This window comes from Manacus candei, unplaced genomic scaffold (assembly GCF_025592945.1).
Source record: "Manacus candei isolate 608988 ecotype Guabito, Panama unplaced genomic scaffold, ASM2559294v1 h1tg000003l, whole genome shotgun sequence".
Taxonomy (NCBI): domain Eukaryota; kingdom Metazoa; phylum Chordata; class Aves; order Passeriformes; family Pipridae; genus Manacus; species Manacus candei.
This window is the reverse complement of record NW_026138051.1, coordinates 2,578,376-2,606,028: the sequence shown is the minus strand read 5'-3', so window position 1 is coordinate 2,606,028 and position 27,653 is coordinate 2,578,376. Positions and strand designations below refer to the sequence as shown.

At 41.2% G+C, this 27,653-nt stretch overlaps 2 protein-coding genes across 9 annotated transcripts in view; both read left to right on the top strand.

The window, feature by feature from the left end:
- Window positions 1-3,507, top strand: part of TAF1 (TATA-box binding protein associated factor 1) — a 28,363-nt gene extending 24,856 nt beyond the window's left edge. For all 4 annotated transcript variants that reach the window (XM_051793077.1, XM_051793075.1, XM_051793065.1 and 1 more), the window contains 4 exons: window positions 393-491; window positions 731-881; window positions 1,731-1,908; window positions 2,918-3,507. In XM_051793077.1, the coding sequence (XP_051649037.1) occupies window positions 393-491; window positions 731-881; window positions 1,731-1,908; window positions 2,918-3,134 (645 nt within the window). In that variant the 3' untranslated portion in view covers window positions 3,135-3,507. The remainder of the gene's footprint in view (window positions 1-392; window positions 492-730; window positions 882-1,730; window positions 1,909-2,917) is intronic.
- A 585-nt stretch (window positions 3,508-4,092) lies between these two features.
- OGT (O-linked N-acetylglucosamine (GlcNAc) transferase) lies at window positions 4,093-27,184 on the top strand. Of its 5 annotated transcripts, none has more exons than XM_051792880.1 (22): window positions 4,093-4,276; window positions 7,734-7,884; window positions 8,803-9,046; window positions 10,555-10,623; window positions 13,653-13,769; window positions 15,106-15,185; window positions 16,601-16,796; window positions 17,016-17,156; window positions 17,399-17,499; window positions 17,689-17,842; window positions 17,947-18,048; window positions 18,319-18,498; window positions 19,051-19,209; window positions 20,789-20,878; window positions 21,456-21,581; window positions 22,304-22,474; window positions 22,586-22,702; window positions 22,805-22,972; window positions 24,915-25,067; window positions 25,751-26,003; window positions 26,215-26,338; window positions 26,861-27,184. In XM_051792880.1, exons 1-22 carry the CDS (start codon window positions 4,240-4,242, stop codon window positions 27,033-27,035), a joined length of 3,108 nt encoding a protein of 1,035 aa, XP_051648840.1. In that variant the 5' UTR covers window positions 4,093-4,239; the 3' UTR covers window positions 27,036-27,184. The 5 variants fall into 5 exon arrangements, with proteins under 5 accessions (XP_051648840.1, XP_051648858.1, XP_051648830.1 ...); XM_051792870.1 differs by having other exon boundaries at window positions 4,117-4,276; window positions 7,704-7,884; XM_051792899.1 differs by lacking the exon at window positions 4,093-4,276 and having other exon boundaries at window positions 7,740-7,754; window positions 7,868-7,884.
- The last annotated feature ends 469 nt before the right edge of the window (window positions 27,185-27,653 follow it).

Sequence of the window (27,653 nt, the reverse complement as noted above, 5' to 3'; positions counted from 1 at the left end):
GGACTCATGGTGTCTGAGGGAAGAACAGGAAAGAGAAGGGCAGGAAAAGATTTGCTGGAAACTGCTGTACGCTTTTAAAATACATTATGAAATTTTAAGAGCTAGTGGTATTTTCCAGAAATAGCTGGTTAAACAAGGAACTCTGGTGCTTTGAGGCTGGAGATTCCTATTTCAAGGATGAGCACATCAGGTAAAAGTGTGTGGAGACTGTGTGCTCTCTGATCTTGGAATAAAGAGAAAAAGAATCCTTGCTCAGAGAGTAATGCACATCCATTTTTCTTTTTGTCTTTCCCCTCTCGTCCTCCCACACCCATCTCTGTGGCCCAGATGTCAGTCACACCCCCTGGCTGATGTCCTTCCTCAGTGCTGTTGCTATTTGTGTCCCCGTTCAGATGCGCCAGGGGCGAGGAAGGCTGGGCGAGGAAGACTCTGATGTAGATATTGAAGGATTTGATGAGGATGATGATGGGAAGCCTAAGACTCCAGCCCCAGTGAGTATATTCACAGAAACCCCAGCCACAGTCCACGTGCTGACTTGCCTGCCACATCTGCCACCCTGAGACACAGCAGTGCCCGTTCCCATAGCCAGGCTCTGAAATGCAGTTTGGAAATGCTGGCACTGTGAAAAGAGGGAACATTTCAGGGTGGGCAGCGTGGTAAATGAAACACATATGCTAGAAGTTGGCAGCATATTGTTGGATCTTCACCATCCCTGTTCTGTATGACCCAGGAAGTGGAAGATGCAGATGGTGACCTTGCTGACGAGGAAGAAGGATCAGCCCAGCAGCCCCAGGCCAGTGTCCTCTATGAAGACTTGCTTATGTCTGATGGAGAGGATGATGATGATGGGAGTGATGAGGAAGGGGACAATCCTTTCTCATGTAAGTGTCCTTCTTTTATAAAAGGTTGAACAGGAACTGGTTGTTCATTAACCCAGCTAATCTCGTGCTTCCATCACAAAAACATGCAGTAGAGAGCACAGAGCATAATTGGGATACACAACTGGGTGGTTTAGTGGTCAAAAAGGGAGACCAAAGGGGCAACGTGAGAAAACTGGGTGAACATGAGTGGAACAGAAAACACAGTGGAATAGGAATTTACTCTGTAAGTACAGACACAAAAGAAAGCAGAGCTAAGACAAGATCTTGTTGGTTGTATTTCATAAAGGGAAACTGCAAATGGTTCTGAAAAGACTGGGAGTAAGATTTGGTGTGCAGAGCCAGGAATGGGAAGTTTAGTAAAAGCACAACATTTATTTTGATATGAAACAGGGTTGTCAAATGCTACTGTTAAAACAGTGTTATCAAGAACTGGAAGAGGTGTACAGAGGTTCCTTCAGACTGTTTCTGTTTTACTACAGACTTGTCATGCAGAAAAGCTTATAATGGTATTTAGCAATGACTTCTGACAATTACTAAGGGGGAAAAAAGGGGAATTATTCCAAGTAGACAAGACAAAAGACTATTGGAGTAATGGTGGTAATGAGATTGCTTTGGAATACCATCAGAATTGGGCACTCAGTAAGTGGTATCACCTCCCAGATACCCTTCCTGCTCCCTTGTGGTAAATAAAACACATATGCTAGAAGTTGGCAGCATATTGTTGGATCTTCACCATCCCTGTTCTGTATAACCATTCCCTACAGTCAACATTTGCAGCCTTTAAAAGACAGTAGGTATGGACCTAACAGAACAAACCTCCTGTTTGTGACTAAATGGTTTATTGCACAGCTATCCAGCTGAGTGAGAGTGGCAGTGACTCAGATGTGGAGCCCAATGCAGTGAGACCTAAACAGCCTCATGTTCTCCAAGAGAACACAAGGATGGGTATGGACAATGAGGAAAGCATGATGTCTTATGAAGGAGATGGTGGGGAGACATCTCACGTTATGGAGGACAGCAATATCAGGTAATTAGAGCTGAGAACCTTTTTAAAACAATTCTTAAAACCCCTTCTCTTAAAGTTTTTTGCAGTGTTTGTCATAAAAAGCTGAAGAATATTGCACATCTTTTCTTTATTTTGTGACTGTTTTTACTGTTGCAACCATAATTACCATAATTGCAATTTGTTATTTATTGCCTTGGTTCTGCTGTTAGATTTTCACTGATAAAAATGTTAGTTAAATTTAAAAAAAAAAAAAAAGTTCTTTCTTGTAAGTTAGATGATTTCCTGTACACAGTGGTTTTAGAAAGCAGAGCAAATAAAGGTTTTTACAAGTTATCTGAAACTGCAAGGTGGATTTAAAGTTAAAAGATGATTTAGCTGATTAAGTTTTTTTTCCTTTCTCTAAAAATCTCCTGACTTGAAATGCAGCTGCTTAGTTGGAGTCCAAAAGAATAGGAATATGCATATTCTGTATTTTGGAAGGAGTTCCATTATTAGAAAATTACAGCAATATCATCTTTATTTTTTTGCATTCGAGAGAACACCAACCTACTCTTCCTTCTCTGGGCATTTTGTAGTGTCAGTTATTTGATTCTCTGTTCTCTTTCTACTTGGGGAATTCAGTCCCTTAATGCTGTTATTGATATTTGCCCAATTAATTATTGTTCAGATAATTGTGCTGGCAGGCAATGGTTAGTCCAGCCCAGGACCTTGACAATAGTCAGCAGGAAATGCTGGAGAAGATGATGAGAATGGGCTGTCTGCCTTCTGTCTGCAGTGAATGTGACACAGAAGGTGTTGGAGGGATCTGTTTTTCCTGCCCTGAGTATATCAGAGTGGGGTGGGGATACCTGAATTTCCTTGGAGAACTGGTGCGTGTTTTTATTTTAGAAAGCCTGGCCAGTGGCAGAACTGAAGTGCACAGCAGTTCTGAGTGTTCACAGAACTTCAAGCCAAGGAACTTTTACAGGAGTTAAATACAGAATTGTTGGTACCAGCAGCTCATTTGAAATCGCTCTCTTCTTTCTTCTAGTTACGGCAGCTATGAAGAACCAGACCCAAAATCCAATACAAGAGACACGAGTTTCAGCAGTATTGGAGGGTATGAGATCTCAGAAGAGGAGGAGGAGGAGGAACAGCAGCGCTCTGGGCCAAGTGTGTTAAGTCAGGTCCATCTGTCTGAGGATGAGGAAGACAGCGAGGACTTTCATTCCATCGCAGGAGACAGTGACCTGGACTCAGATGAATAAACTCCCTTTCCTGAGATGATGGCTGTCCTGGGCCACTCTTGGCTCCTGAATGTCTCCTGTCCCAGTTTGGTGCAAGGAACAGTGTAGTGTGGACTGTGTTAATGAGCAGATTTTTTTTTTTTAATATAATATTTTAATTGGTTATAAAACATGTTATGTGACGGAGTGAACAGTGAAAAATAAGCTTTAGACAAACATGTCCTGCTGAAGCCTTGGCTTGTTGTAGCCTGTACGAGCTCCAGCATCCAGATACAGTTCAGTGTTTATAGATGTAAAACAATTCCTCAGAAATACTGGCCTGTCGGATACATTCATGTCTGTCAGGGAAAAATAAAAGCTTGCTCAGAATAAAACACTTGCTGTTGATAAACAAGTATAAAGCAATTTTCACTTCGTAAAGGAGAGGTTTTTCTCTGGGAGAACAAATACAGTGTCTGACATCTTACCCCTGACTCGTTTTGATAACTGCCTGACTACTTTCGACACTTCCCAAACAGCTGCCCTACTTTTAAGTGGCAGTTAGTTCCAGAAATCAGAATTTGGTAATTTGAGGCCAAGAGACCCCTCACTTTCAGCCAGCCGGGAAAGCACGTGCAGACCCCGGGGCTGTGTGTGGAGCCGTGGTGTGGCTGGCAGAGCCCATGGACATACACCCTGAACTGGGGTACAGACGCTTCTGCTGCTGTCCCGCTGCCGGTGCCCGGTGAGTGAGTGCCGGCGTCCCGGTAAGCTCTTATGCCCCCGGTGGGCTCCGGTGTCCCCACAGGCCCCGGTGCCGCGGGGCCACGTGCGGCCGTACCCTGTGCCGGGGGGGGGGCAACGGCGCACGCGCAGTCCCGCCGCCTTTGGCGCAGCGCTGTGCGCGGAGGGATATTCGTTCAGGCTGCATAGAGTTCCGGGAATCCCTCCGCCGCGCCGCTCGGCGGCGCTACTCCGGCGCCGCCCGGACTATTTCGCGCGGAGATAGTCCCGGCCGCGGCCATTCGGCACCGCCGCCGCCGCCATTTCGGGTCCGCCGCCTCAGCGCGCCGCGACCGCGGGCAGCTCGGCCTGCCCGAGCGCTCCTTCTGCCGCCGCCGCCACAGCCCCGCCGGGCTCCGTCCCGATGGCGACCTCCGTGGGGAACGTGGCGGACAGCACAGGTACCGTGGGATGCCGCGCGCCCCCCGCGGACGGGCGCGCCGGGGGCAGCGGGGGCCGGGCCGTGCCCTCGCCCCCGGGGCCGCTCCCCGCTCGCCCGGCGGAACTTTCCAGAAGCGGCGAGGCCGTGGCTGCTCCGCCGCCGCCTTTGTGCGGGTCTGTGCGGATCCCCGGGCGGAGGGGCCCGAGCGCGGCCCGCGGTGGGCGCTGCCCGTGGGCAGCCCGGGAGCCGCTGCCGGGGCGGCGCGGGGAGGTGTCGGGGAGGTGTCGGGGAGGTGTCGGTGCCGCGGGCCCGCCGCTATATTTATGTCACGCTGTCAGGTGACTGCGTTAGAGGACGAAGCAGGGTAGAAAGCCTGACCCAAAAATGTGTGCTGGGTTCTTCAGAATCGCTCGCTGCACTCAGGCAGGAGTGATCTAGCGGAAGGTGTTCTTGCCCACGGCAGTGGAATTGGAGCGAGATGATCTTTAAGGTCCCTTCCAAGCGAGGCACGTTCTGTGATTCTGTGGGACGGCCGAGCACTAAAGCGCGTTTCCGAACAGTGAGATAGCGTGTTGTAGCTGGGAAGGATCCTGCCCTAAATTTAGTTTACAGATGTAGAACTTCAGGGACGAAGGAGAGGAGAAATCTTTGTGTGTACACCAAGAAAAAGAAGTGTTGTGCTTACTGAAAGGATGAAAGGACAACACAGCTTTATCCCCCAGATTTTTGGGGCTTTCTGTATCCAGACAGGAGGAAGAGTATGGAAAGCTGAAACCATGTCTGGGAAAAGGAGGATTTTTGGAGAAAGAGACGGGATCCAGTGCAGAGATAGGGATGTGAAGAGAAACGATAGCGATATGGGAAAGTGCTGCAATACGGTGTTCCATTGCTCTTTAGCCAGGACTGTGTGTCTGGTCAGCGAGGCTGCAGCATCCTTTGGTAGCCTGAGAACGACACGTGGGGAGCGCCCCGTGCTCATCCTCACCACTGCCACCACCTCCCACGGGGAGGGGACCGCCGCTCCTCTGGGGACCTAGACTGGATCTAAACCTAAGCTTGAGCACGAGGGTATGGCAAGTGTTTAGGACCGTGTTTCTAGCGGGGAAAATGGCCTTGGGTATGTTCGCGATGGTTCTGTGCAGGTTTTTGTTTTGCTCGTGTTCTCTGGAAGCCTCAGGGAAGGTCGTTGTCACAGCATGTGCTAGACTTTTCCAAGGTCACAGTCAAAGCATGCAGCACGAGTTAGCCCAGGTACCGAAATTCATTTATGCAGGACTCCATAAGGGTTTTTCCTGGCTGTGACTCTTCAGTGCAGTTATTTTCTTTACAAATTGACTCAATGAGCATCCGTTGATGGGCTGCCTTATGGGTACAAGTTATTGCATAACTTCTTCCAGCCCCTGTTAAAAGTTGAGCTCGTTCTGAACTTTGTGGTGTGCCTGTTATCTTCCTGCTTTTCAGTGAACTCCTTGAGGATCGTTCTTTAAACACTCCCTTGGAGGTAGATTGCCAGCAATTTTACACTGAGTTTACTCTGTTTCTAGGAGTGAGCTGTGGGTTTTTTGTAAATAGAGACGGTTGATAAATGAAAGAACACGTTAGTATTTCTCTCGTTTTGTTGCTTTGGTTAGCAGCTCTGATTCCAAGGTGTTAAATACAATATTTCTGCACCACCTGCTTTCCTGCCCTGAGAGCTACAACTTCAGTTTGACTTTCATTTGCTTAAAGGTGGAAAAATGTAGCATTTAGTTAATGGTTGGAAACTTCTTTCCAAGTGGTCATGAGTATCAAAGTGTAAACTTTTGGTGGTGGTTGTTTTTTTTTGTTTGTTTGTTTAGCTTTGAAATTTAATAACAAAATAGAAATTTCAAGAGGAAATTATTAAGTTCGTGAGACATGCTCTTGTTCTGTCTGGTTTCCCTGTGTTTGTGCCATCAGCAGAACTTGAAAATACACACACTGCCAGAGGGGCTAAACCTGATAACAGCAGAAGGACAGAGCAAGGAACAGTCTGTTGGTGCTCCAGTGTCATTATTATTGTCAGCACCATTTATAAGTGGTGTGGTTTGCAACCATGATTCAACATTCTCGTGTTGAATAAAAGTTGTATCTTTTTATCTTTGCCATTAGGTTTAACCAGACACTGAAGTCCCCTTTGCCCTTATTCAGGGTTTGGAAACTGTTAAGATAGGCTCCTAGAAAACAGGAATCTAATCTGGATGAAGATACTTGGTCACTAATTTGTCAAGTGTCTTAATTGAGGGGCTTTGCTAGTTCCAATTTACCATGAAACAGTTGTTACCACTGACAGAGACAATGGTAACATTTATGTTTCATTTAAATTCAGAATTTTAGAACTCAGTAGGTCCAGGTGGGAAGTGTTTCATGAATGGAATTAAGTGACTGCAGAGTCCTGAAAATGCCAGGCTTTAGGAGGAAAAATGAGAGATACTTGCAGTAATCAAACCTTTTAATAGTAAGAGCTATTGGTATAAAGATGGAGTTGGAAGGCCAACAGTTCTTTCTAGGATGAATGGTTATGGTTTTTTTTCCAAGCTGCACTTGTTTGTATTTTAATGAAGAATCTTACTTTGTAAGAAATAATGTACTTTTCATACATAAGGTTTTGTCTAAAACAGGTGGTGTTTTATTTAAGTATTTTGTTCTCCACAGTTGGGTATTAAATACTAAAAGCATTTTGTCACTCCTGTTCCAGCTAAGCCTCCAGGAGCAGTAACTCCTTTCCTGTACCCTGCCTGTTTAATGGTTCCTCCTGTAGGCCAGTTGCATAATCATTGAAGTGTGTGTTTGTCTCTCATCAGATATTGTTCCAAGGCCATTTTTTATTTGACTCCTTAGAGAAAGTGTAGGAGTATTTCCCCTCCCCCCATTTTTTTTTTAGGGCTTTCAGTACTCACATCAAAACTTTATTTTGTGAAGTCCTTTGAAGTCTTTGTTTCCTGTCCTTCATTTCCCTATTAAGTTGTTAGAACTTATTTTTAACATTGCAAAGCATAGGACTTGCAGTCTTGGGGGACAGTGAGGAGAATCATTGTTCTGTTAGCAGCACTTCCACTGTTATGAACCAGAGTACCATATCATGACAGGAGTCTCTTTAAAAGTATTTCAGAATACAGGAAAAGGATTGACTTACAGATATTCACAGACGTTACAGTCTGCATTTTCCAGGTTATTAGCTGACAAAGCCATGCACCTGTACAGATAATGTTAAAAATTCCGTGGTAAAAGATTGGTGCATGAAGATTTGAGAGCTCCAACCGTCACCTGCCATGTATTTTATATAATTTCAGACATTTTCATCCTTCATTTGTGTACATTTTTTTCATTGTTTTGTTTTGCTGTTTTTTTGTTTTGTTTTGTTTTTGTTTCGTTCCCATCATCTAACTTTTTGTTTTCCCCCTCTAAATGTTTTGGTGACTCTCCAGAACCAACGAAACGTATGCTTTCCTTCCAAGGGTTAGCGGAGTTGGCTCATCGTGAGTATCAGGCAGGAGACTTTGAAGCAGCAGAGAGGCACTGCATGCAGCTCTGGAGGCAGGAGCCTGATAACACAGGGGTGCTTCTGTTACTGTCGTCCATTCACTTCCAGTGCCGCCGACTGGACAGGTACGGCTCTTCCTTTCTGAATTTTGTGATGATAAGAGAAATACAAATTGAACTCATCAGCTTTACAACAAACAGCAGACCTTACCAGTATTCTTGTGTAATTTCAGTATTGTATGTGTGAACATCAGAGCGTCAGCCACACTTGTGTGTACTGGCGGGATTTAATGTTCATTCCACCCACTGTATAAGTTTGTAGTTTGGATTTTGTTTGGGTTTTTGTTTGGTTGGTTTTTTTAAGTTACAAAACTGATTGTTGGCTGCAAAACAACGTGATTAGTAAAGGGGTTTTGTGATCTGAAAGTTGTCCTCATATTCTTCCTGCTTTCCCATTCCTGATCCAGCATTTTGAACTTTACTTGTTCTAGCTGTAAGTTCATGTTTGCTGGTGAAGGAAGTAAGAACTTTTGATTGGATCTGTTTTAGATAGGCTTCTGAATGAAGTTGTTATAACAGCTCAGATATGGGAAAATAAAATGGGTGAGGATATGACAGAATTTTGCATGTAAGCTGTGCCCTGCTTCTTGAAAAGAGCATCAAGTGGAACATAGCTTAAAGCATAAATACATTGGAAGAGGCTTCACAGGACTCCTGTAGTGTTTTCTCCAAGTGTGTTCAGCTCAGGTTTGGTGAGGCAGTTCGAACCCTTCTGACTGTCAAAGAGAGCTGTCCTTGTTCAGTCAAATCTAAAATGGGAACCAGGGAGATGAGAGTTTAAGCTGGGAGCATAAACATACAAGACAGCTCTGTAAGTCCAGATTTGTTGGCTGTGTGTTTGGCTTGCTTAAGCATGAATGTTCATTAGATTAACTAGATAAACAGACAAAACACTGAATGTCAAGGGTGAGTTTGTTTGGGTTTTTTGTTTGCTTTGTGGGCTTCTTTTTTTTTTTTTTTGATAACTTGTCTCATTTTCTCCAGGTCTGCTCACTTCAGCACTTTGGCTATTAAACAGAACCCACTGTTGGCCGAAGCATATTCGAATCTGGGCAATGTGTACAAGGAACGTGGACAGCTGCAGGAGGCAATTGAACATTACAGACATGCACTGCGCCTCAAACCAGATTTCATTGATGGATATATTAATTTGGCTGCTGCACTGGTAGCTGCAGGTGATATGGAAGGAGCAGTACAGGCCTACGTGTCTGCCCTTCAGTACAACCCTGTAAGTAATGCTTTATTTTATAGAAGTCCATCCTTTACTGCTGTCCCAGGACACAAAAATAGCAGCTTTCAAAGAATGAACAAATGATAACCCTTCCAGTCTGTACACCATGAACTCAATGATCTAGTTAATACTTTTCTTAAGGATCTTTGGAAGGCTTCTGTCACAAAAAGTTTTGTATTGCAATATATTGCAGTAAGGGCTGCTGTTGTACACTTATCTGTATTGTTCAGACAACAGAAAAGCAAGGAATTTTTTTCTCAAGTCAGAAGTTTCAGTGAGTGGCCTCATATTTAGCTTTGTGTGCTTTTAGGTGGTATTACAGTGAGACAACCAGTCCTTAGACGTGAATGTGAGATCTTGAAAAATTGTCAGGTATTACTTTAGCCCAGAGTCAGAGACTTCATGGTGATGAGAATTTCTTGTGTTAGATTCCTGTTGTGGACTGGTTTATAGAAGCATCCTTTTTAAGTTTCACTGGCTGAAACTGAGTATCTGTCTATAAGTAACTCCTATAAGATTGATCTGGTGTTTGGATTTTTGGTTGTAACCATTTCAAATTGACATTTTTAGTAAACATTGTCTCGAACTGCTTTCCTCTGTTTGTTTTGCATGGTACTCATTAAAGGTTTATAGTACTGCTCAGCGTGTTGAAGGTATCTGCTTGCTGTTTGGTCATGCATTTTGACAAAAAGTACTTTAAATGCAGCATGGGTCTGGTGTGCATCTGTCATTTTTTTCATAGGAAAAGCAAATGCAAACCCAGTCCAACAAAAGCTCAGAATCTTATTTCTCTGTGTTCTTCACCCTGCCTGAACTTGTCTACCTTATTATGCTGAATTGTGTGACCAGTTGATTTCATGCACTGGTTAGAATAATGTGAGATGGTGGGTTTTTTGCAGGAGTTGAGTTTTGTTTAGGTTAGAAAATGGTTTTGTTAGTGTTGACAAAATGTCTCCATTCTCTGTGGTCTTTACTGCTAGATAATGCAATTGCAGCCTGTGCTTTCATTTCAGACAAATGAAAGAACAAGGACATGTGGCAGAGCTGTTGAAAATGGATGGATTAGTGGGCAAAACAGAGAGAAAAACTGCTTTAGGGATACAGAAAGCGAAATCACTTTATGTATCTATTTAAAAGCCATAACACTAATGGTGTGTCTTAAGAGTGCAGGTTTAAAGTCATGGTTTGAGGGGGGAAAAAAAAGGTACTTCAAATACTTACATATGGCAAAAGGACTTAATCTGCTGGGGGGGAGTGTTTGTTTACGGTTTTCTTTTACGTTTCTGTATAAAGAGGATTTGTATGTGAGATTACTTTTTTTTATTTTTACAGTACTAAATTCAGTCAGATTGTGTGCTGTCTGAAAAATAATTTACATTTGTGATGTATTTATTAAGAATTTAAAATAAGCTTTAGTGGACTGGGTCATTCCTTTGCAAGTTCTTTGTGAAGACCTGTGGGGCCTCTGAAGTCCTGAAGCTCATGGTGTGACTTTGATTTTTCAGGACTTGTACTGTGTTCGTAGTGACCTGGGGAACCTGCTCAAAGCCCTGGGTCGCTTGGAAGAAGCCAAGGTAGGTGTTGGGTAGAATACATGTAAACGTCAGTGTTTTGAACACTTGAACTTTGCACCAAATCTTCAAAGCTGCGTTGATCTACAGACAGTCCGAGAAACTTCCGAAAACTGAAGGCACTGAAACACCCCAGAGTAGTTGCAGGGCAAGATATGGCATGTCCATGTTTAAAAAGTTGGTTTAAGTCAAGAAATGGAAAATTACCAAGCCTTGCTGCTGAACTAGACTATCTGATACCATTCTGAAGTATTGGGCAGGGGCTCCATCATGCTTTCTTCTGGAAATAAGTAACAATCCTTCAGATCTGAGGCTTGCCTGCTGGTGCCAAGCAGAGAGCCTGTGGTTAGCTCCAGATCCCTGTACGATGCAGGTGCTATTGAAAATGCTGCTCTTCTAAAGTCCTTTGTGGCTTGTAAGTGGAGAAGAAACTTATCCAAATGTTACCTTGTAATATTGGCTTTTAAAGATTTTTATTCTTTTAACTTTTCCCTTCCCTTGATAGTGGAAGAAAGGCTAGTAAATAATCAATAGCTGCAGTATGCGACACACACCACCCCCCTACCCCCACCCCCCAATATCTTTTCTTCATGTCTTCCCTCTCCCCTCCCCCAAAATAAAGAAATCGGAAGGACAAAGCTGGTTTGTTTGGTAAATGAACTGATCAAAAGAAAACTTGCTGTAGTGGAAAGGTGGCTTCTAGCAGTCGTGCGTTTCCTAAACTGAGAATTCGAACACCCAAGATGAGTTTCAAATTCTTGGCACGTTAAAATTCGGATTGCAGAAAGAAATTGTCTTGTTACAAGCCACCTTACGCGTCCGCGCTGCAGGGGTGAGGAGTGTGGAGAAATCAGAACCCTCTGGACTCCACGTCTGTCACTCCAAGCCCCACGCGCATGCTCAGAAGTGGAGTGTATGAACAGCGTAGCTGTCTGTTTGGCTGCAGCACCGTTTGGGGAGGGGTGGCATCTTTCTGGGGTAACGGGGAGTGCAGGCTCAAAGTTCAGTATTGTTTTGATTCCTCTGAACAACTTGGATGCGTGAACCAGCCTAGGGCAGCCGGATTGATTTGGTCGGATCCAGGTTGAAACCATTTCTGTAGCGGCATTCGGAGTTGAACAGTCTTTGAGACACTTGGTTCTCGGCCCACCAAGCGGACAGCTAACATGAATTGCACTTCACTGCAGCTTTAGTGTGACTGGTATAGGCCAAGACACTGCGCCTGCCTTAGGTTGCTGACTTCTTTGTTTCAGAGCTCTGGAGACACCCTAGTTTGAAAGTGTTATTCCGTTTTGTGAGAACTTAATAAACGAGGAAAAACATCTTGAGTAAATTGCAACGTGTTTCTTTGGTTATCAGTCCATTTGAAAGATCAAGCCAGCAGATTCCTTACAGTTTGAACTAAAATTTAATTTCTTTGTAGATATTTCAGAGCCTTTCTTCCAAAAAAAAAAAAGTCCCTGCTGTATGCAATTGCCCGATTAACCCTCTCCCTTCTGCATGTCTCCCTTGTTACAGACAGATTATCCTCATTCCCATGTGTTAAGACATATCCAAAAAAATGCAATTGCTTTGTTGAACTCTTACTAATGATCTTGTTTTATTTTCTCTCTTGTTTTTGGTTTTTCACCACTGATATTGTATTTAGAAGGTTTCAGGTGGGTGAAACCTCCTATTCCATGCGTAAGGTGCCTCGCTGAAGGGAGCTCGAGGCCTGGATCTAGGGCAGACACACACCTCCTCCTCCTCTTCCAGCAAGGAACGCACCGAAAAGTCACATGATGAGAAATATGGTAACGGGTTTGTAACTGCCACAGCAAAACCATTTGCCTCCATGCCTGAATCTTCTGTCTTGTGGCTTCAGAAACAGCTTAAAATATTTAATTACAAGCAAGTAATGTAAGAATATTTTATACTATTAGCCACAAATTCTTTCAAAGAAATAAAGTAAAAGTAAATTAAAATATTTTTTAAAGAAATAATTGGAGATAGTTAATAGTAAAAAAAAAAAGCTTCTAACTCTTCTGGTTGTTCATTTTTTTCCTTTTTTCTTCTTTGTTTGGATTGCAGCGTTCTGCTCTTCTGATGATGCGCTGTGATCCTGCAGTAGCGCAAAGGCTGCGCAGCGGTAACGCGCATTGCGTGCGATTACAGCCCCCGTGAACGGTTGACTGGATGATTAATCTCGGATCGGGCGGCCGCCCGAGCTCCAGGCTGTGGCCTTTTGGATGGAATTGGGTTCTGACGCATTTTAAGAGTGCAGACACCAAATTTAACGAGCAGAGGTGTTTTTTTTTTTGTGGGCCTGTCTGGTAGATTAATGGTTCTAGTTGGCCGTTCACTGCACCTTGGGGCCATCACTAGAGCCAAGCAGTTCGCAGCGATAGCGTGGCGCCGTGCTGGGTAGGATGCGCAGCGATTTCTTGCGCTTGCATTACAGGGACCTAAACCTTCATGCAATCCTGTCATTTGAGGTTTTGAAGCTGCAGGTGACTAAAATGCATCTGGAGAAACCGGGAAGCAAGATACGTGTTGGGCACGTCATCTCGTTTGAGGAGGACACTTAAAACTGTGGAGTGGCTCTATATTTTTTAATATTTTTTCTGATTTTTTTTTTTCCCCCCAAAGTAGTTTCTGTCTGATTTAGAGCATTTCACAATTTTGCTCCCGAGTGGTGTTATTTTTTTTTACGTGGTAGTTTTTTGGTTTTTACGCACTTCAGGGTGGCAGATGTTTCTGGCGAACGACTTGAATTATTTCCAAGATGATTTCTGTGGCGACCTGGTGTCTGAAGGAACGTTTATTTGTTATCAGCATAACTGAAAAATGGTGGGCTTGCACCTGGGTTTTGGTTTGCGCTGGCGCAGGATCAACAACAGTTTGCAGCGCATTAGTTTTGGCGCAAGCTAGCCTATACTGCAGGGTCACTTTTGGCTGGTTAGAGAAGGCATACTAACAATTGTTTTTTCTCATTTTTTTCTTTTTACAAATATTCCCCTCCCCTTGTATCTCTCTTCTTTAACTATTCCAAGGCCTGTTACTTAAAAGCAATTGAGACTCAACCAAACTTTGCAGTGGCTTGGAGTAATCTTGGCTGTGTTTTCAATGCCCAAGGAGAAATTTGGCTTGCAATTCATCACTTTGAAAAGGTAACTACCTGAGGGAGTCTCAGCTTCTCTGCTAGATTTTAATGTACATGCAGTTCTCTGCTTGCAGGTAATAGAAATATTTTGGTAGTGAGAACTGTTAGTTAACACCTTATGTTAACTGGTTTTTTTACTTGCTGATGTTTCAGATTCCCTGTATGCTACTAGAGAGATACATTTAGAACTGCCCTAGGACTGCACACATGTCAAATATGAGAAAATTAAGTTGGTTTTCAGTCCTTTTCTAGATTAAATTTTTTAAAATCTGATTTGATGGTAATAATGTTTTGCATATTTCGTGCATGAGAGGAAGAAACAACTTTGTGTTTAAAATCACTTTTCATTGTAATTTTTGTTTCAAGTATTATTGTCATTTGAGTAACTGAGAACAGTTTAAGTAACACATGAACTCCTCCAGGATTATTTTTCACCACTGTTGTTTCAGACTTCTCTAGATTAATGTCATTAACTAGTTGTTTGATACCTTCCAGTTAATATCGAATTGGCATATTAATTCATTTTGTACTGATCTCTTAAGTTTCTTAAATCCCCTAAAACTGGATTTGAGATGTGGATTTGAGATCAGTTACTTCCTGATATTTATGACTTAAGATCTACAAAAAAATTTTATCTACTCAGGATTTATTTTTTTTTTATCTATGTCTAGTTCATGATAGATGATGAAGTGTTTTAATGTAGAGTTAATAGTTCCCATGAGGCTATAAGAGTGGGGCTTGTCAGATATTCACGTGTAGCTTAGTACTGCAGCTTCTGTAACTTCATCATTTCTTAAGTGGTTTTTTTGCATTTTATTAGTTTTGAAGAGTGAAAATGTTTTAGTTAAATGGATACAGAATTTTCCTTGCACACATGATGTATTTGCTCTTGTTGTGGTGAAACTTGTCTCTGTTTTTCTGCACTGCTGAAGTTTTAAAATGCTGTCCTACTTTGCAGTAGATAAAGGATATGGTTAAGGTTTTTTAGGTTTTTTTTCCATAAAAACAAGTTAAAGGCAACATAGCATCAGTAGATAGGAGTGCTAAGTAGGATCAGCCTGGTGTGAAGTAAGTGCTTAGCACTTTATTCTGCAGTAGTTGCAGCTGACTTAGGTAAACAAGAGAATAAATTTGAAGGTAGTAAATGCTATGACAGATGAATAACTTTGTTCTGTGATTGGTTTATATAATTTAAGTTTTTCTTCCTTACTAGGTAATTGATGAAGTCTTAGATGCTTACAGATTGTGTTTATCAAATTTATAAAAAACCAGCAAACAACTGAGTTTCATAGAGAATGTTTTTGTGTTAATGCTCAAAACTGTCACTTCAAAAATATTTTCAGGCTGTTACACTTGACCCAAATTTTTTGGATGCTTACATCAATCTGGGAAATGTTCTGAAGGAGGCAAGGATATTTGACAGGTAAGCAGATCAGTACTGTTGCTGTCTCAGTGGCGTGTCAGATGCATCAAGATACAGATTATGTTCCTCCTGCAAAGTATCTTTGGTCAGGGGTAGCAAAGACTTCAGCTGTAAGCTGAGTGAGCAAATGGCTTTGAAGTGCAGACAGACTGGGCTACTGGAATTTAATAAAAATAAAAAAAATCTGTGGAATGTATTCTTTCATGTTGCTTTTTGTAGTTTATACATTGTCAAAAGTGAGAGTTTCTGATTCAGCCTTGAAATTAAGACTGAGGAGGCTGAAGATGTCCAAGAAAGGCACGAGTGCTTGAATTCTCTGTTTTCATTATGTGACTCAGGACATGATTTACAAGTGTGTCTCATCTAAACTTTCCCTACTATGTAAGACAAACTGAAATGCTGCAATTCAACTCAGCATCTGATTGAATATTCTGTATTTGTGACGTGTTGGCATCGTGTTACTGCCTTGGGTTGCAACACTGCTCCTGTCTTGTTGAACTAACTTGTTCTGAGACCTCTAATCTGATACATGAATCTTCTGTTTATGGAAAGAGATCCAGGCTGTGTTGTTCACATGCAATGTACCATATTGCATCTGTTAATTGGTTTATAATTTCTGGTAGCTGTGGTTTGTGGCCCTAAATTTAATAAAAGCTTGCAGGGAACAGGCTAATTAATTATATCTAGTTGCACTGCATGCAGTCTAAATCATTCAGTGATTTCTGATGTAACCACCAATTAACGGGCCAAACAGGGGCATGTTTCTTCATTTTAGATTTTACATCACCTTTTGATTATTTACTTACTGTGTATACTGTTATGATTTTCCTAGAAATTTGAATACTTCAGCCATTTATACAGTGCTATAGGAGCATATAATTAAAGATCTCTCCTTTCAACAAAGTGACATTTGAAGTCTAAGTAAATCATGGTAGGTTAGTGCAGAGAATAAAGACATGATACTGTTTATCTTGTTATAGTCAAATAATAAACTGGAAAAAATGGAGCAAAGGAAAAAATGTTTTTCCTATTAATGCAGAACGTTTAAAAAGATAGATGAAAACTTGTTTTCCTGGAGACTTACGTTGTTCACTATGCGGCATCAAGTTGGAAGAAGTCATTCCTGTTTTACCAAGTATTTCTCCTAGTCTGCCAATCATTACAGTATTCAGCCTAGCTTTGAAATACCATAAAAAATGATAATTCTTCCCTTGATCAAGCTTTTAATTCAGACAGTACTCCTCTGTGTTTTTATTATCATCTTAACAGGACGGATATGTGTGTTAATGATCCATATCCCTTCAAGTTCGGGGCTTTTCTGGAGGTCATTTTTATAACAAGGGTAAATATAATCAATATAATCTCTGCTCTGTGGATAATTCTTCACATTCTCTTTGTTATCTTTTTTGTTACAGAGCTGTAGCAGCTTATCTCCGAGCCTTGAGTCTGAGTCCAAACCACGCTGTTGTGCACGGCAACCTTGCCTGTGTGTACTATGAGCAGGGCCTGATAGACCTGGCAATAGACACCTACAGGAGGGCTATTGAGCTCCAGCCCCACTTCCCTGATGCCTACTGCAACTTGGCCAATGCCTTGAAGGAGAAAGGCAGTGTAAGGAGCACTTTCTTCCTTTTTAAAATCACGGTGAATGGTTTTTTTTTGGACACCAGCTTTATTAAGATGGGATGCTATCCTCGTTTACTTAGTCAGAAGGAAGAATAATTCAAGAAGTCTCCACCTTGAGCCTTAAAAGTGATTGTATCGTGACTTCTCACAAATAGGGCTCTTACAATAAGTGTTACCATATTAACTATATCACTTTTTTTGAAGGTGGTAGAAGCAGAAGAATGCTACAATACAGCTCTTCGACTCTGCCCCACTCATGCAGACTCTCTGAACAACCTGGCAAACATCAAACGGGAGCAGGGCAATATCGAGGAAGCTGTCCGTCTGTATCGGAAGGCTCTGGAGGTAAAGCCCAATGTGAGGGAGAGCTGGGTAACTCCAGTTGGGAATGTGTGATAGGGCATAGGGGTTTTTCCCTCTGTGCTTCTAAGTAGAGGACTTCCTGCTTGGAGACCTGAGTTACAAAAAAAATGTAAGAAAATATATTAAATGCATGTATAAAAAAGAAGAGTAATAACTGCACAAGTATTTTTGTTATGGTCTGCTAGGCGTGTTTAAAAGACAATGTCAACTTTGTTTTCTTTCAGGTATTTCCAGAGTTTGCTGCTGCACATTCAAACTTAGCAAGTGTCCTGCAACAGCAGGGAAAGCTACAGGAGGCTCTGATGCATTACAAAGAGGCTATTAGGTAAATGGATGCTCTCGGTAATAGTCCCAGCCTTTCCTAACAGGAAAGTGCCCCAGGTTTATACAGAAGGTGACTTAGAGTAGCGTGTTTTAATTCATGTGGTTGCTCTGCAAATCAGAAAGTCTGGGTATGGTTTCTCCTTGGAGAAGGAGCTTTTCTTGTTCATGACATATTATTTTTACTTCTCAGAATCAGCCCCACGTTTGCAGATGCTTATTCTAATATGGGAAACACTTTGAAGGAGATGCAGGATGTTCAAGGAGCTCTGCAGTGCTACACCCGTGCCATTCAGATAAACCCAGCTTTTGCTGATGCCCACAGCAACCTGGCCTCGATTCACAAGGTAGCACATGCGAATGATTCACTCCTAGAAAAGTATGGTGGGGCACTGTGAGTTGCTACCCTGAGGATATTTTTACCTGCTGACTCATCTCTGTGTCTTTGCAGGATTCAGGGAATATACCAGAAGCCATCGCCTCCTACCGAACTGCTCTGAAACTGAAACCTGATTTCCCAGATGCCTATTGCAACCTGGCCCACTGTTTGCAGGTGAGGGAGATGAGGCTTTGGTTGTAATCCTTAGGGTTCCTCTGCAGCAGATGCTAAGCTTGATCACATGAATCAATTACTAATTTAAATGTAAAAGGGTTAGACTTAAGTCTTAAATCAGAAGCTAAGATTATACAGTCGTCAACAGTAACTACTGTTCTCACTTCCCATATTTGGAAGAAACATTGGTCTCAACCTGTGAAACATCTGATACAGATAAAAGGAAGCTGTTGTCCTAATAGTCTTTAAATTTTTTTTTTTTTTTTTTAGATTGTCTGTGACTGGACAGACTATGATGAAAGGATGAAGAAGCTGGTTAGCATTGTAGCTGATCAGCTGGAGAAAAACAGACTGCCTTCTGTCCACCCACATCACAGCATGCTGTATCCCCTTTCTCACAGTTTCAGGAAGGCTATTGCTGAGAGACATGGAAATCTGTGTCTGGACAAGGTAGGAAGTTTTATACAGGCCTGTTGTGATAGAAGTGCTTTGTGGCTTTGCCTGTTCATACTCAAAATTAAATACTCACATAATATTAGCTGTTGTAAGCTTTCTGAGTCACTGACATGTAAAGAGATGGGACAAAGTGTTGCTCATCACGTTTTCCAAAGCACACATGAGGGGCATTTTTGAAAAATGGAGGGAGTAAATCACTCTTCCCTGACAGCAGCTTCAGGCAGCTGTGTGAGAGTATTGATTGGTCAGTTCCAGCATTCACAGTGCTTGGAACCTGACCTTGCCTCCAGTGAATCTTTGTGGAACATGTGAGCTTTTGTGTTTGATGGGCTCTGGGATTTCCAAGTGCAGTTGCTTTAGTGGTGATAGCAGCAGTTATACAGAGCAAGACACAACAGTCCTTGAGTATTTGTTGTGATTCTGCTTTGGAGTACTTCATGTAATAAGGCGAGTTCTGCAAACTCATAGGGGGTTTTTTGGTCCCTCTGTTTAGATTTTGGTTTTGGTTCCTGAGTTTGTAAACAGTTGTGTTTGTTTTCTTGACAGATTAACGTTCTTCACAAGCCACCATATGAGCATCCCAAGGATTTGAAGGCCAGTGAAGGTCGACTTCGTATTGGCTACGTGAGCTCTGATTTTGGAAACCATCCAACCTCACACCTAATGCAGTCCATTCCAGGCATGCATAACCCAGACAAATTTGAGGTAAAAAACACAAATTGCATATTTAAAGCTTTAAATATGACTGTAAGTGGCGTTTTTTTTTTCTTGGTGTGGGCAATTAAACTAGGAAAGGGCAATTTTTGTTTCTTGGGGTTTTTTTTATGGTTTAAAGAGCTCTCCAGCCTGAGTCATTCTCGTTTACCAATTTGAAGTGTTGTTTAGAAGGTAGGCAGATTAGGTACTTGTCCTTGAAATTGCTGTAAGTAGGATTTGTGGCTCATGGAAAACTTCTTTAAGCTTCAGCTGCTGTTCTTTGAGTAAATATGTTTCAACATCAAGGTGCTGCTGCCTGATTACTTGATTTACAGTTCTGCACCTGGTTTTTGTTCACTCTCTGCTGCTGTGTTTTTTAAGTGCTTTTTTCTCTAGGGTACCTGAGTCACAAATGTGAACTTCAGATTGGTCTGGTTACCTCTTTTTCAAAGGACAGTGACACATGATGCTTTCTGCAGAAGGAGAATATGCAGTTTAGTAATGCTGAACACAGTCACGTCTATATTTATGTGGGTGTCGTGTTAAGGGATTGAGTCCGTAAATAGAACTCATTTCCAGTTACGTTGTTTGTCCCATGACTGTCTAAAATGCCTCAGTTTTGAGCTACTGTTTTCCAAGTCACACAAATTTGCTTATTTTTGTAAAAGGTTGTTAAGTATTTTCTTCTTGAAAAAGTGCTTTTTATTTATCTTTTTGTTTGTTCTGTTTCGGAGCTTTTTTTCCCCCTACCTTCTTGCTTCTTTCTGGTCATGAAGTCTTTAGTCTGAAATTTTTGTGGCAAAGCCACATGGTTGAATTGTGACTAGTAGGTTTTTTCCTGAAAGAATTAAAGTGGTGGTCTGAATACAAGAGGTGTGGGGAGAATGTCCCATTTAACCTTGAATCAGCTCAAGACAAAGGCCTGTCTTCCACGTTCTAGGTTTATAAAACTCTACAGAACTTAATTTAAATATTAAATAGTTATCTATTATTTTACTAAGACCATGCTTTTATCTTGCCTATTAAATTCTCTGCATATTGGTTTTTGTTTGTTCTGTGTCTGTATGTCCTAGGTTGGCTAAAGATACTCTTTCATATAGTCTGTCTACTGTCTGTTTTTCAGATACAGTCGCAGTTTCTTAATTGGGAGAATTAGTCACTGTTAAAAAGCTTCCCCACAAGGCTTGTCTGTTCAACCTGAGTCATAATTATGATTCTCACTAATTAAAAATTCAAAGGTGTCCTGTAGAAGGCATTCTTAAAGAATTCAATGCCTGTGCAAATCTGTCTGTTAAAATTACTTTTCCTTGCACTGATGAGAAGAATGTCTGTGTGTTTGTGCAGGGTGCAGTGCCATGCTCTGGCACCAGAAGTAGGTAAAACTGGACCCTGTTTCAGATGTGTCAAAAAAAGGCTCAGCATCTTTTTTTTTTTTTTCTTTTTATTTCTCAACTGGCAAATGCCACACAAATTAATATGATTTGTATGAAACTAAATATTTAAAATTGCAATACCATATGTTTTATAGTACAGTTATTTTGTGGGCAAGCTGTTGCAGATACCGAATTTTTGGTGTCTCCTGTTCTAGGTGTTCTGTTATGCCCTGAGTCCTGATGATGGGACAAACTTCCGTGTAAAAGTGATGGCTGAAGCAAATCATTTCGTTGACTTATCTCAGGTGAGCTTTTTTTGATGCAAACTTAAATTCCTCTAAATGAAGAAAGAGATCAACCTGTAGTTTTGAGATTTTTACTTGCAATCATTTCTTGAATTAGGCTGATGTTAGTCTTGAGAATTTTGGAATTTGTAGATGTATTGGTGTTAATGCCTTACCAGTGAAAGAGTGGTTACTGTGTGACTTCTGTGATTATTCAGTTTTGATAGTGTTACTTTTTACTAACTCCTCCATTAGGTCTGAAGATAATAGTCATATATAAATGCCATGGATAAGTCAAGATGTCACTTGCCCTGTGTGAGCTTTGATTATTAATTAGCTTTACAGGAATGGTGGGGGGTCTGTGCTAGTTTTATAACCTCAGTTTCAAGCCTTTAGCTTTTGTTCTACTGCTGCTGAGTTTTACTGCTGAGTTGAGGACTTAAATGTCTGAAACACCAGGAATTACAAGATTTAGTCTCACCTAAATTAAATTATACAGTTGACATCTATCTGTTGGTATGCTGGTGACTAACCATGTTTATTGTTGAAAGACTGGAAACAGAAAGAACTTTAATTTATGTATTTGTTTATTCTTCAGATACCATGTAATGGAAAAGCAGCAGATCGCATCCATCAGGATGGGATACACATTCTCATTAACATGAATGGCTACACCAAAGGAGCCCGAAATGAATTATTTGCCCTGAGACCAGCACCAATTCAGGTAACTAAATCACAGGGCTCTGTATCTCCAAAAACACCCCCTTGAGTACAAAGAGTTTCTCTTTTTCTGTCGGAATGGAACGAACGCTGAAGGCTCGTGTTGATTAGTAGGCAAGAGAGACTTGGGGCTTAGAAAGTGCAGGACAAATATAATTCTGTTTAAGAACAGCAGTTTGGGGCTTTTTAATGTGCTTTATGGACAATTGACAGTGTCCTGAGAAAGGACTCCTTAATTCTGGGATGTTTCTGTACCACTGCCTGTCTTGCCATAGTGAGAACAAAGAAAGGGTATTTGAAGCAATTGATTGAGTTGTTGGGTTTTAATCTCTTTAGGCTTAATGAAATTCTAGTTACCATAAGTCAGAATCAGAGTTTCTTTTTTAGACTAAGCATTTTCTGAAATGCCTGTGGAAGGAGAATGGGAGCAACCTGAATCAGGGTCACTCTAGATTCCAGGAATTGTCTCAGCTCAGAGAAGCTGTAAGTGCTGATGGTTAGTGTGCTGGATCCTTCAACTTTTGCTTGAGGGATCAATTTTAAAACATACTTGGACTGTTCACTGTCTTGGTCATGGAGTTTGGAGGTAGTGGTTGATCTTCAGTTGATAAAAAAGAAGGAACTTGAATCTGTAGGTGGAAAATTTAACTTAAAATTAATTGATTTTAGACTTCCTTTATGTTTGCGACACACCTGAAACTGTAGCCTTGCTTTCTTGTTTTTTAGGCAATGTGGCTAGGGTATCCTGGAACCAGTGGGGCATTGTTCATGGATTATATCATCACAGATAAAGAAACTTCCCCAGTTGAAGTGGCTGAGCAGTATTCAGAGAAATTAGCTTACATGCCAAACACTTTCTTTATTGGAGACCACGCCAACATGTTCCCCCATCTGAAGGTACATTGGAAGACAGGACAAGAAGCATTTTTCACAACTGTCTTTATAAAATGGCACTTATATGGTACCTGGTTGGGGATTTAACTTTTTTAAATCATTTTTTTTTAACAGAAAAAAGCAGTCATTGATTTCAAGTCCAATGGTCATATTTATGATAACAGGATTGTTTTGAATGGCATTGACCTGAAGGCTTTCCTTGACAGCCTCCCTGATGTCAAAATTGTTAAGGTGAGAATTGCTCTTGTCTGTGTACAGTGTTAGGGACTGAAGTCCCAAGTTTCTGTGTACAGTCTGAAGTCCTCTCTCTGACACTTGTGTGATATGTTGTAGATGAAGTGTCCTGACAGTTGTGAAAATGCCGATGGCAATGCCGCCCTCAGTATGCCAGTCATCCCCATGAACACCATTGCAGAAGCTGTCATTGAGATGATTAATCGTGGGCAAATTCAGATTACTATCAATGGATTCAACATCAGCAATGGATTAGCAACCACTCAGGTGAGGCCCTTCAGGACACTGTTCTCTTGGGGTTTATGTTATGTATGTTTTAACATAATAAGAAAGAAAAACCTCCGAGCAAATGTGTCTTCTGTCATGTTGATTTGTTTAGTTCTCATATTGAAGAAAACTCATTATAAGCCACAGATGTACTGGAAGATGATCTTTCCCCCCAGAGGTACAGGAATTGTATCTAGAGGTATCTAAAGTCCAAAGAAATTAATTCTTGTTGCATAAAGACGACATTTCATTGTTTGAACGCAAGATTTGCTTTTTGCCCTGCAGCCTCCAGAGATTTGTGACCTGCTACTTAGTTTCAGTTGTGTTTTTCCTTTAGAAAAAAAATTTGCTGAATAATAGAATAGAGTCAGAGTTATTCTACTGTATCTCAACAACATTTATTCATCTCCTTACATTTTTCAGAACCGTGCACTACATCACCACCTCTCAGTGCTTAACAGTTAATGGGATTTTTGTGACTGCTACTGGTATTGTTTAACACTTCTTCCATTGCAGAACAGTTCTTCCTTTTTAGAAATACCATATTCTGACACTGGCATAACTCATTATCTTGTGTGCGTTACTCAGTTTACAGTCTCTCAGGAGAGACATTATTTGACATCCTTTAATGAGCCCTTTTATTACTGCTGCTCTATCCACAATCTCCTGCCTTGGTTTCTTTTTGAGTTCTTTTGTTCACAACTGAGACTTTCCTTTGAGTTGATAATATCTTATGTCTTAGTTTGGTCAGTAAGCTTATTGGCATTTTTTTCTGAAGTTCTTATCCTCATGGAGAATTCTTAATACTCCACCACCACAACGAAACACTCTAAGCTCTGTCTGTGCACTCTTAAAACAGAACTTCTATCTTTTCAGTCACACTGATATAACACTTCTTTGTGCTGGTATCAGCTGCTTTTTGGCATAGTTTTTACCAACTTCTATTGAACTGTTATCATGTGCATCTTCTAATGGAGTCAGTGACAGTGAGTCATTGTCATTGACATCAGGTGTGTCATCAGTGGCTGCCTGCACTGCCACTACTCTAAATTTTAAATACATACTTATGAAAAACGAGTATTTAGAGAAAAAGGCTCTAAGTAGCTGTGTTGTCTGTCTCTACCGATATTTTTATCTAGTTTTGATGCCATCACTGCATGTCATTATGAAAAATTTAAAATCATACTTCCATTTTACTAATCCTCAAGACTATTGCCATGGTATTTTGATTATCCCATCTTCATCCTCTACTGGTTTTTATTAGCATATTCCTATTCTTTGTGAACGCTGTAAGATCTGTGCTTTCAAGAAAGTATGTGGTTAACTTCCCTAATTTTTATAATTTCTATTATTTTCTTGTCAGATAGTTCCTTACAGTCCAGCAGTTGCATATGAATCTGTATCTTTAGTCTTGACTGTCTGTTCTGTGCCTGTTGTCTTTTATCTTTAAAAAAAAAGGAGCACCCACAAAAAAAACCCCAAACAGAACCTACCCAAAAACAAACCACAAAAATCCAAACAAACAGAGAAACACCTTTGCTTTTTAATTCTGTCTTTAAGTATTAATTTCATTCTTGATCTCACAGAAATTAAGTTACCTTAACCAAGGGTAGATTCCATTTGTAATGCCTCTTTATATGATTCTTCTTTCCAATTATTCCAGTTACTTGGAATTTCGGGGAGATATAGGAAGGGCATGAAAATGCCCAGTGTTTTTTGCCTTGGTGGTTGCAACATTGTGGCATCCACAAGCGTGTACACAAACCAGTTAAATTCTTGCTGTGGGTAAGTAGACAATTTTGTTTTGTATAATAAAATCAAAGATATGCTTACAGTAACTTATGATGCTAACAAATGTTGCAGTGTCTCAGGACAATTCCACAGGGCATGCTCTTGTTTTCTGCAATTTCAGTGTTTCAGTAGCTGTTTTTCATTCCTTTAGATCAACAACAAAGCAGCCACTGGTGAAGAAGTTCCACGGACAATAATTGTTACCACCCGCTCTCAGTACGGCTTACCAGAGGATGCTGTTGTGTACTGCAACTTCAATCAGCTGTATAAGATTGATCCTTCCACCTTACAGATGTGGGCTAATGTGAGTATCTGGGGTTAATATGCTTCTGGAACAGCAGTTCTGTTCAGGTTAGCAGAAACTTCATGCGTGTTAAAACTGTAACTTTTCCGTGGAAAACATTGACCCTGAGCCATTTTGAATCCTTACAGTGCTTTTGCTGCAGGGCTTACTAGAATATAGAATTTTTTAGATTTATTTCAAATGATATCTGTGCATCTAGCCAGTGAGAACTTATGTCTTGGACAACTTGAGTATGCTGGCTCTCTGTTGTGAAATAATTTTGGTCTTCCTTAGTCTTTACATTTGAGTCATAACTGGTCTTGACAGTTGGTAGATTGAGCAGAGAGCATCTCTATCAGATTCCAGCTTACAGTGTATTGCTGAGAGTTACTTGGAGGTAATATTTTTTTTATATTCCATAGCATTGGCCTATGAATAAATGAGATAATAAATTTCAAGACTTACTCCAAGTACTGCCCTATGAACTGTTGCTCAGAGTTGCTGTCTCTTCCAGTGGGATTAGGAGTGCAATCCTAGTGATTTCATTCAAAATTAAGATCTGTTTTATTCCTGCTCTTATACCTCATATTAATGTACTGAATGACTATACCTTCCACTGCAGTTTGGTATATGGTAATTTCTTGTTCAGAAAAGTAAATGTTCCTCTCTGAGCTTCCTGTATTTGCTTCTTATTTTTGTTACAGATCCTAAAAAGAGTCCCAAACAGTGTGCTGTGGCTGCTACGTTTCCCAGCTGTAGGAGAGCCCAATATTCAGCAGTATGCACAAAACTTGGGTCTGGCCCAAAACAGAATCATCTTTTCGCCTGTTGCCCCCAAAGAAGAGCATGTGAGGAGAGGGCAGTTAGCTGATGTTTGCCTGGACACCCCGCTCTGTAATGGGCACACAACTGGGATGGACGTGCTCTGGGCTGGGACTCCAATGGTCACTATGCCAGGTAACAGGCAGGAAACCTACACTGAACATGTGGGTTGGAATATTGGTAATTTTTTAATAACAGCAAGCCCAGCAAACTTTGCCTCTTGTGGAGGCAGAAGGAAAGTAACTCATGGAATATTAAAGTAACTAGTGTGGAATATGTTACTTAATAAACTTATTCCTGATTGGTTTTGTTGGTTTTGATTTGCTCTTTGTTTTCTTCTTTTCAGGAGAGACTCTTGCCTCACGAGTTGCTGCCTCACAGCTCACTTGCCTGGGTTGTCTTGAGCTCATTGCAAAAAGTAGACAGGAGTATGAGGACATTGCTGTGAAACTGGGAACTGACCTGGAATAGTAAGCAAGCTTGGACTATATTTGGGCACAGTGCTGAGACATCAGTAGTTTTAATCCTGCAGATATTTTACTGTTTAAAGTAGCTGGGCAATCCTCTGCTAGAGGTGTCTTGTCTTGCACTTAACTCAGCTTTTACAGTAATTTAACAGCACTCCCAGTTGAGTTACAGTGCTGCCTGCTCTGAAGAAATGTGCAAAATTGTAAAAAGTGCAATATAGTTCACCTTTAATTTTTTTTAAATTTGAAGATTCGTCAGTTTGTCACTTACTGCAAGTTAAAATCACACTGTAAAATATTACTGCAGTAGAGGTAATGCAACAAATTAATGTCCCAGCTCTTGTGAGTTAAAGTGGTTATGCTGGTCTGCAGCAGAAATGATGAGGTGATAAAACAGTGGGGGAGCAGCTGTTTTTGGAACAGTTGTACAGGCAGTTCTGGGTTAACTGAAAACAGTAGATTGCAGAATTAAAACAGTATTATGTAGTGTTTGGAACCTCCCATGACTGCTTTCACTCTTTGCAGCCTGAAAAAAATCCGTGGCAAAGTCTGGAAGCAGAGAATATCGAGCCCTCTGTTCAACACGAAGCAGTACACGACGGACCTGGAGCGGCTCTACCTCCAGATGTGGGATCACTACGCTGCAGGCAACAAACCTGACCACATGATCAAGCCAGTGGAGGCCAGTGAGTCTGCATGAAGGGAGACTGCGTGTGCCCACCCGGAATTCTCCAGGAACTGAGCCTCTCCGACACTTGTGCAGAGACAGCGAGCTAAAAACTGTGCATTTCTACTTAATCCGCCTGGTACTCTGTGGCTGAAGTAATACATGATGGTGACTAAAGCACAGCCAGACTTATTTCTTGCATGATAGGGAAAGACTCAATAGAGCCTGGGATCGTTTTATTCCTTGAGGAATTTGAATGGGATTGAGCCGTGTACATGTGAGCCTGTGTGTATGAGTGACAAAGTGGTTGCTGGGGGAAGTTTTGAACTGCCCAACCAATTATGATGCCATGGATTGACTTAATCTTCCTATGAAGCTCTCTCCTTTTATGTGGATTGGGAATTGGAGCATTTTAACATTTGATTTTGGGTAGTCCTGTTGGTATATATGTGGTTCTCCCATGACAAGATTTCCAGCTAGCGAGTTGCTCCCTGTGTTAATTTCTAAACTGCGTGGACTGAAAGGGCATATGTGCTGGTGTAGTCTTTTTTTATAGGTTTTATAAACCACTTGAGCCTATATCAGCCTTTTAATGTTTGACCTCTGTTTTGGAGCTCTCTGTAATGTGTTGGTTAAGATAAGGACTTTTGT

Bases quoted from the DNA above. Each gene is read 5' to 3' on its own strand.
- OGT (XM_051792870.1), top strand. From the start codon at position 4,240: ATGGCGACCTCCGTGGGGAACGTGGCGGACAGCACAG. The intron at 16,797-17,015 runs GTAAGGAGCACT...CTTTTTTTGAAG, and splicing joins CCTTGAAGGAGAAAGGCAGT to GTGGTAGAAGCAGAAGAATG. The intron at 26,339-26,860 runs GTAAGCAAGCTT...CACTCTTTGCAG, and splicing joins CTGGGAACTGACCTGGAATA to CCTGAAAAAAATCCGTGGCA.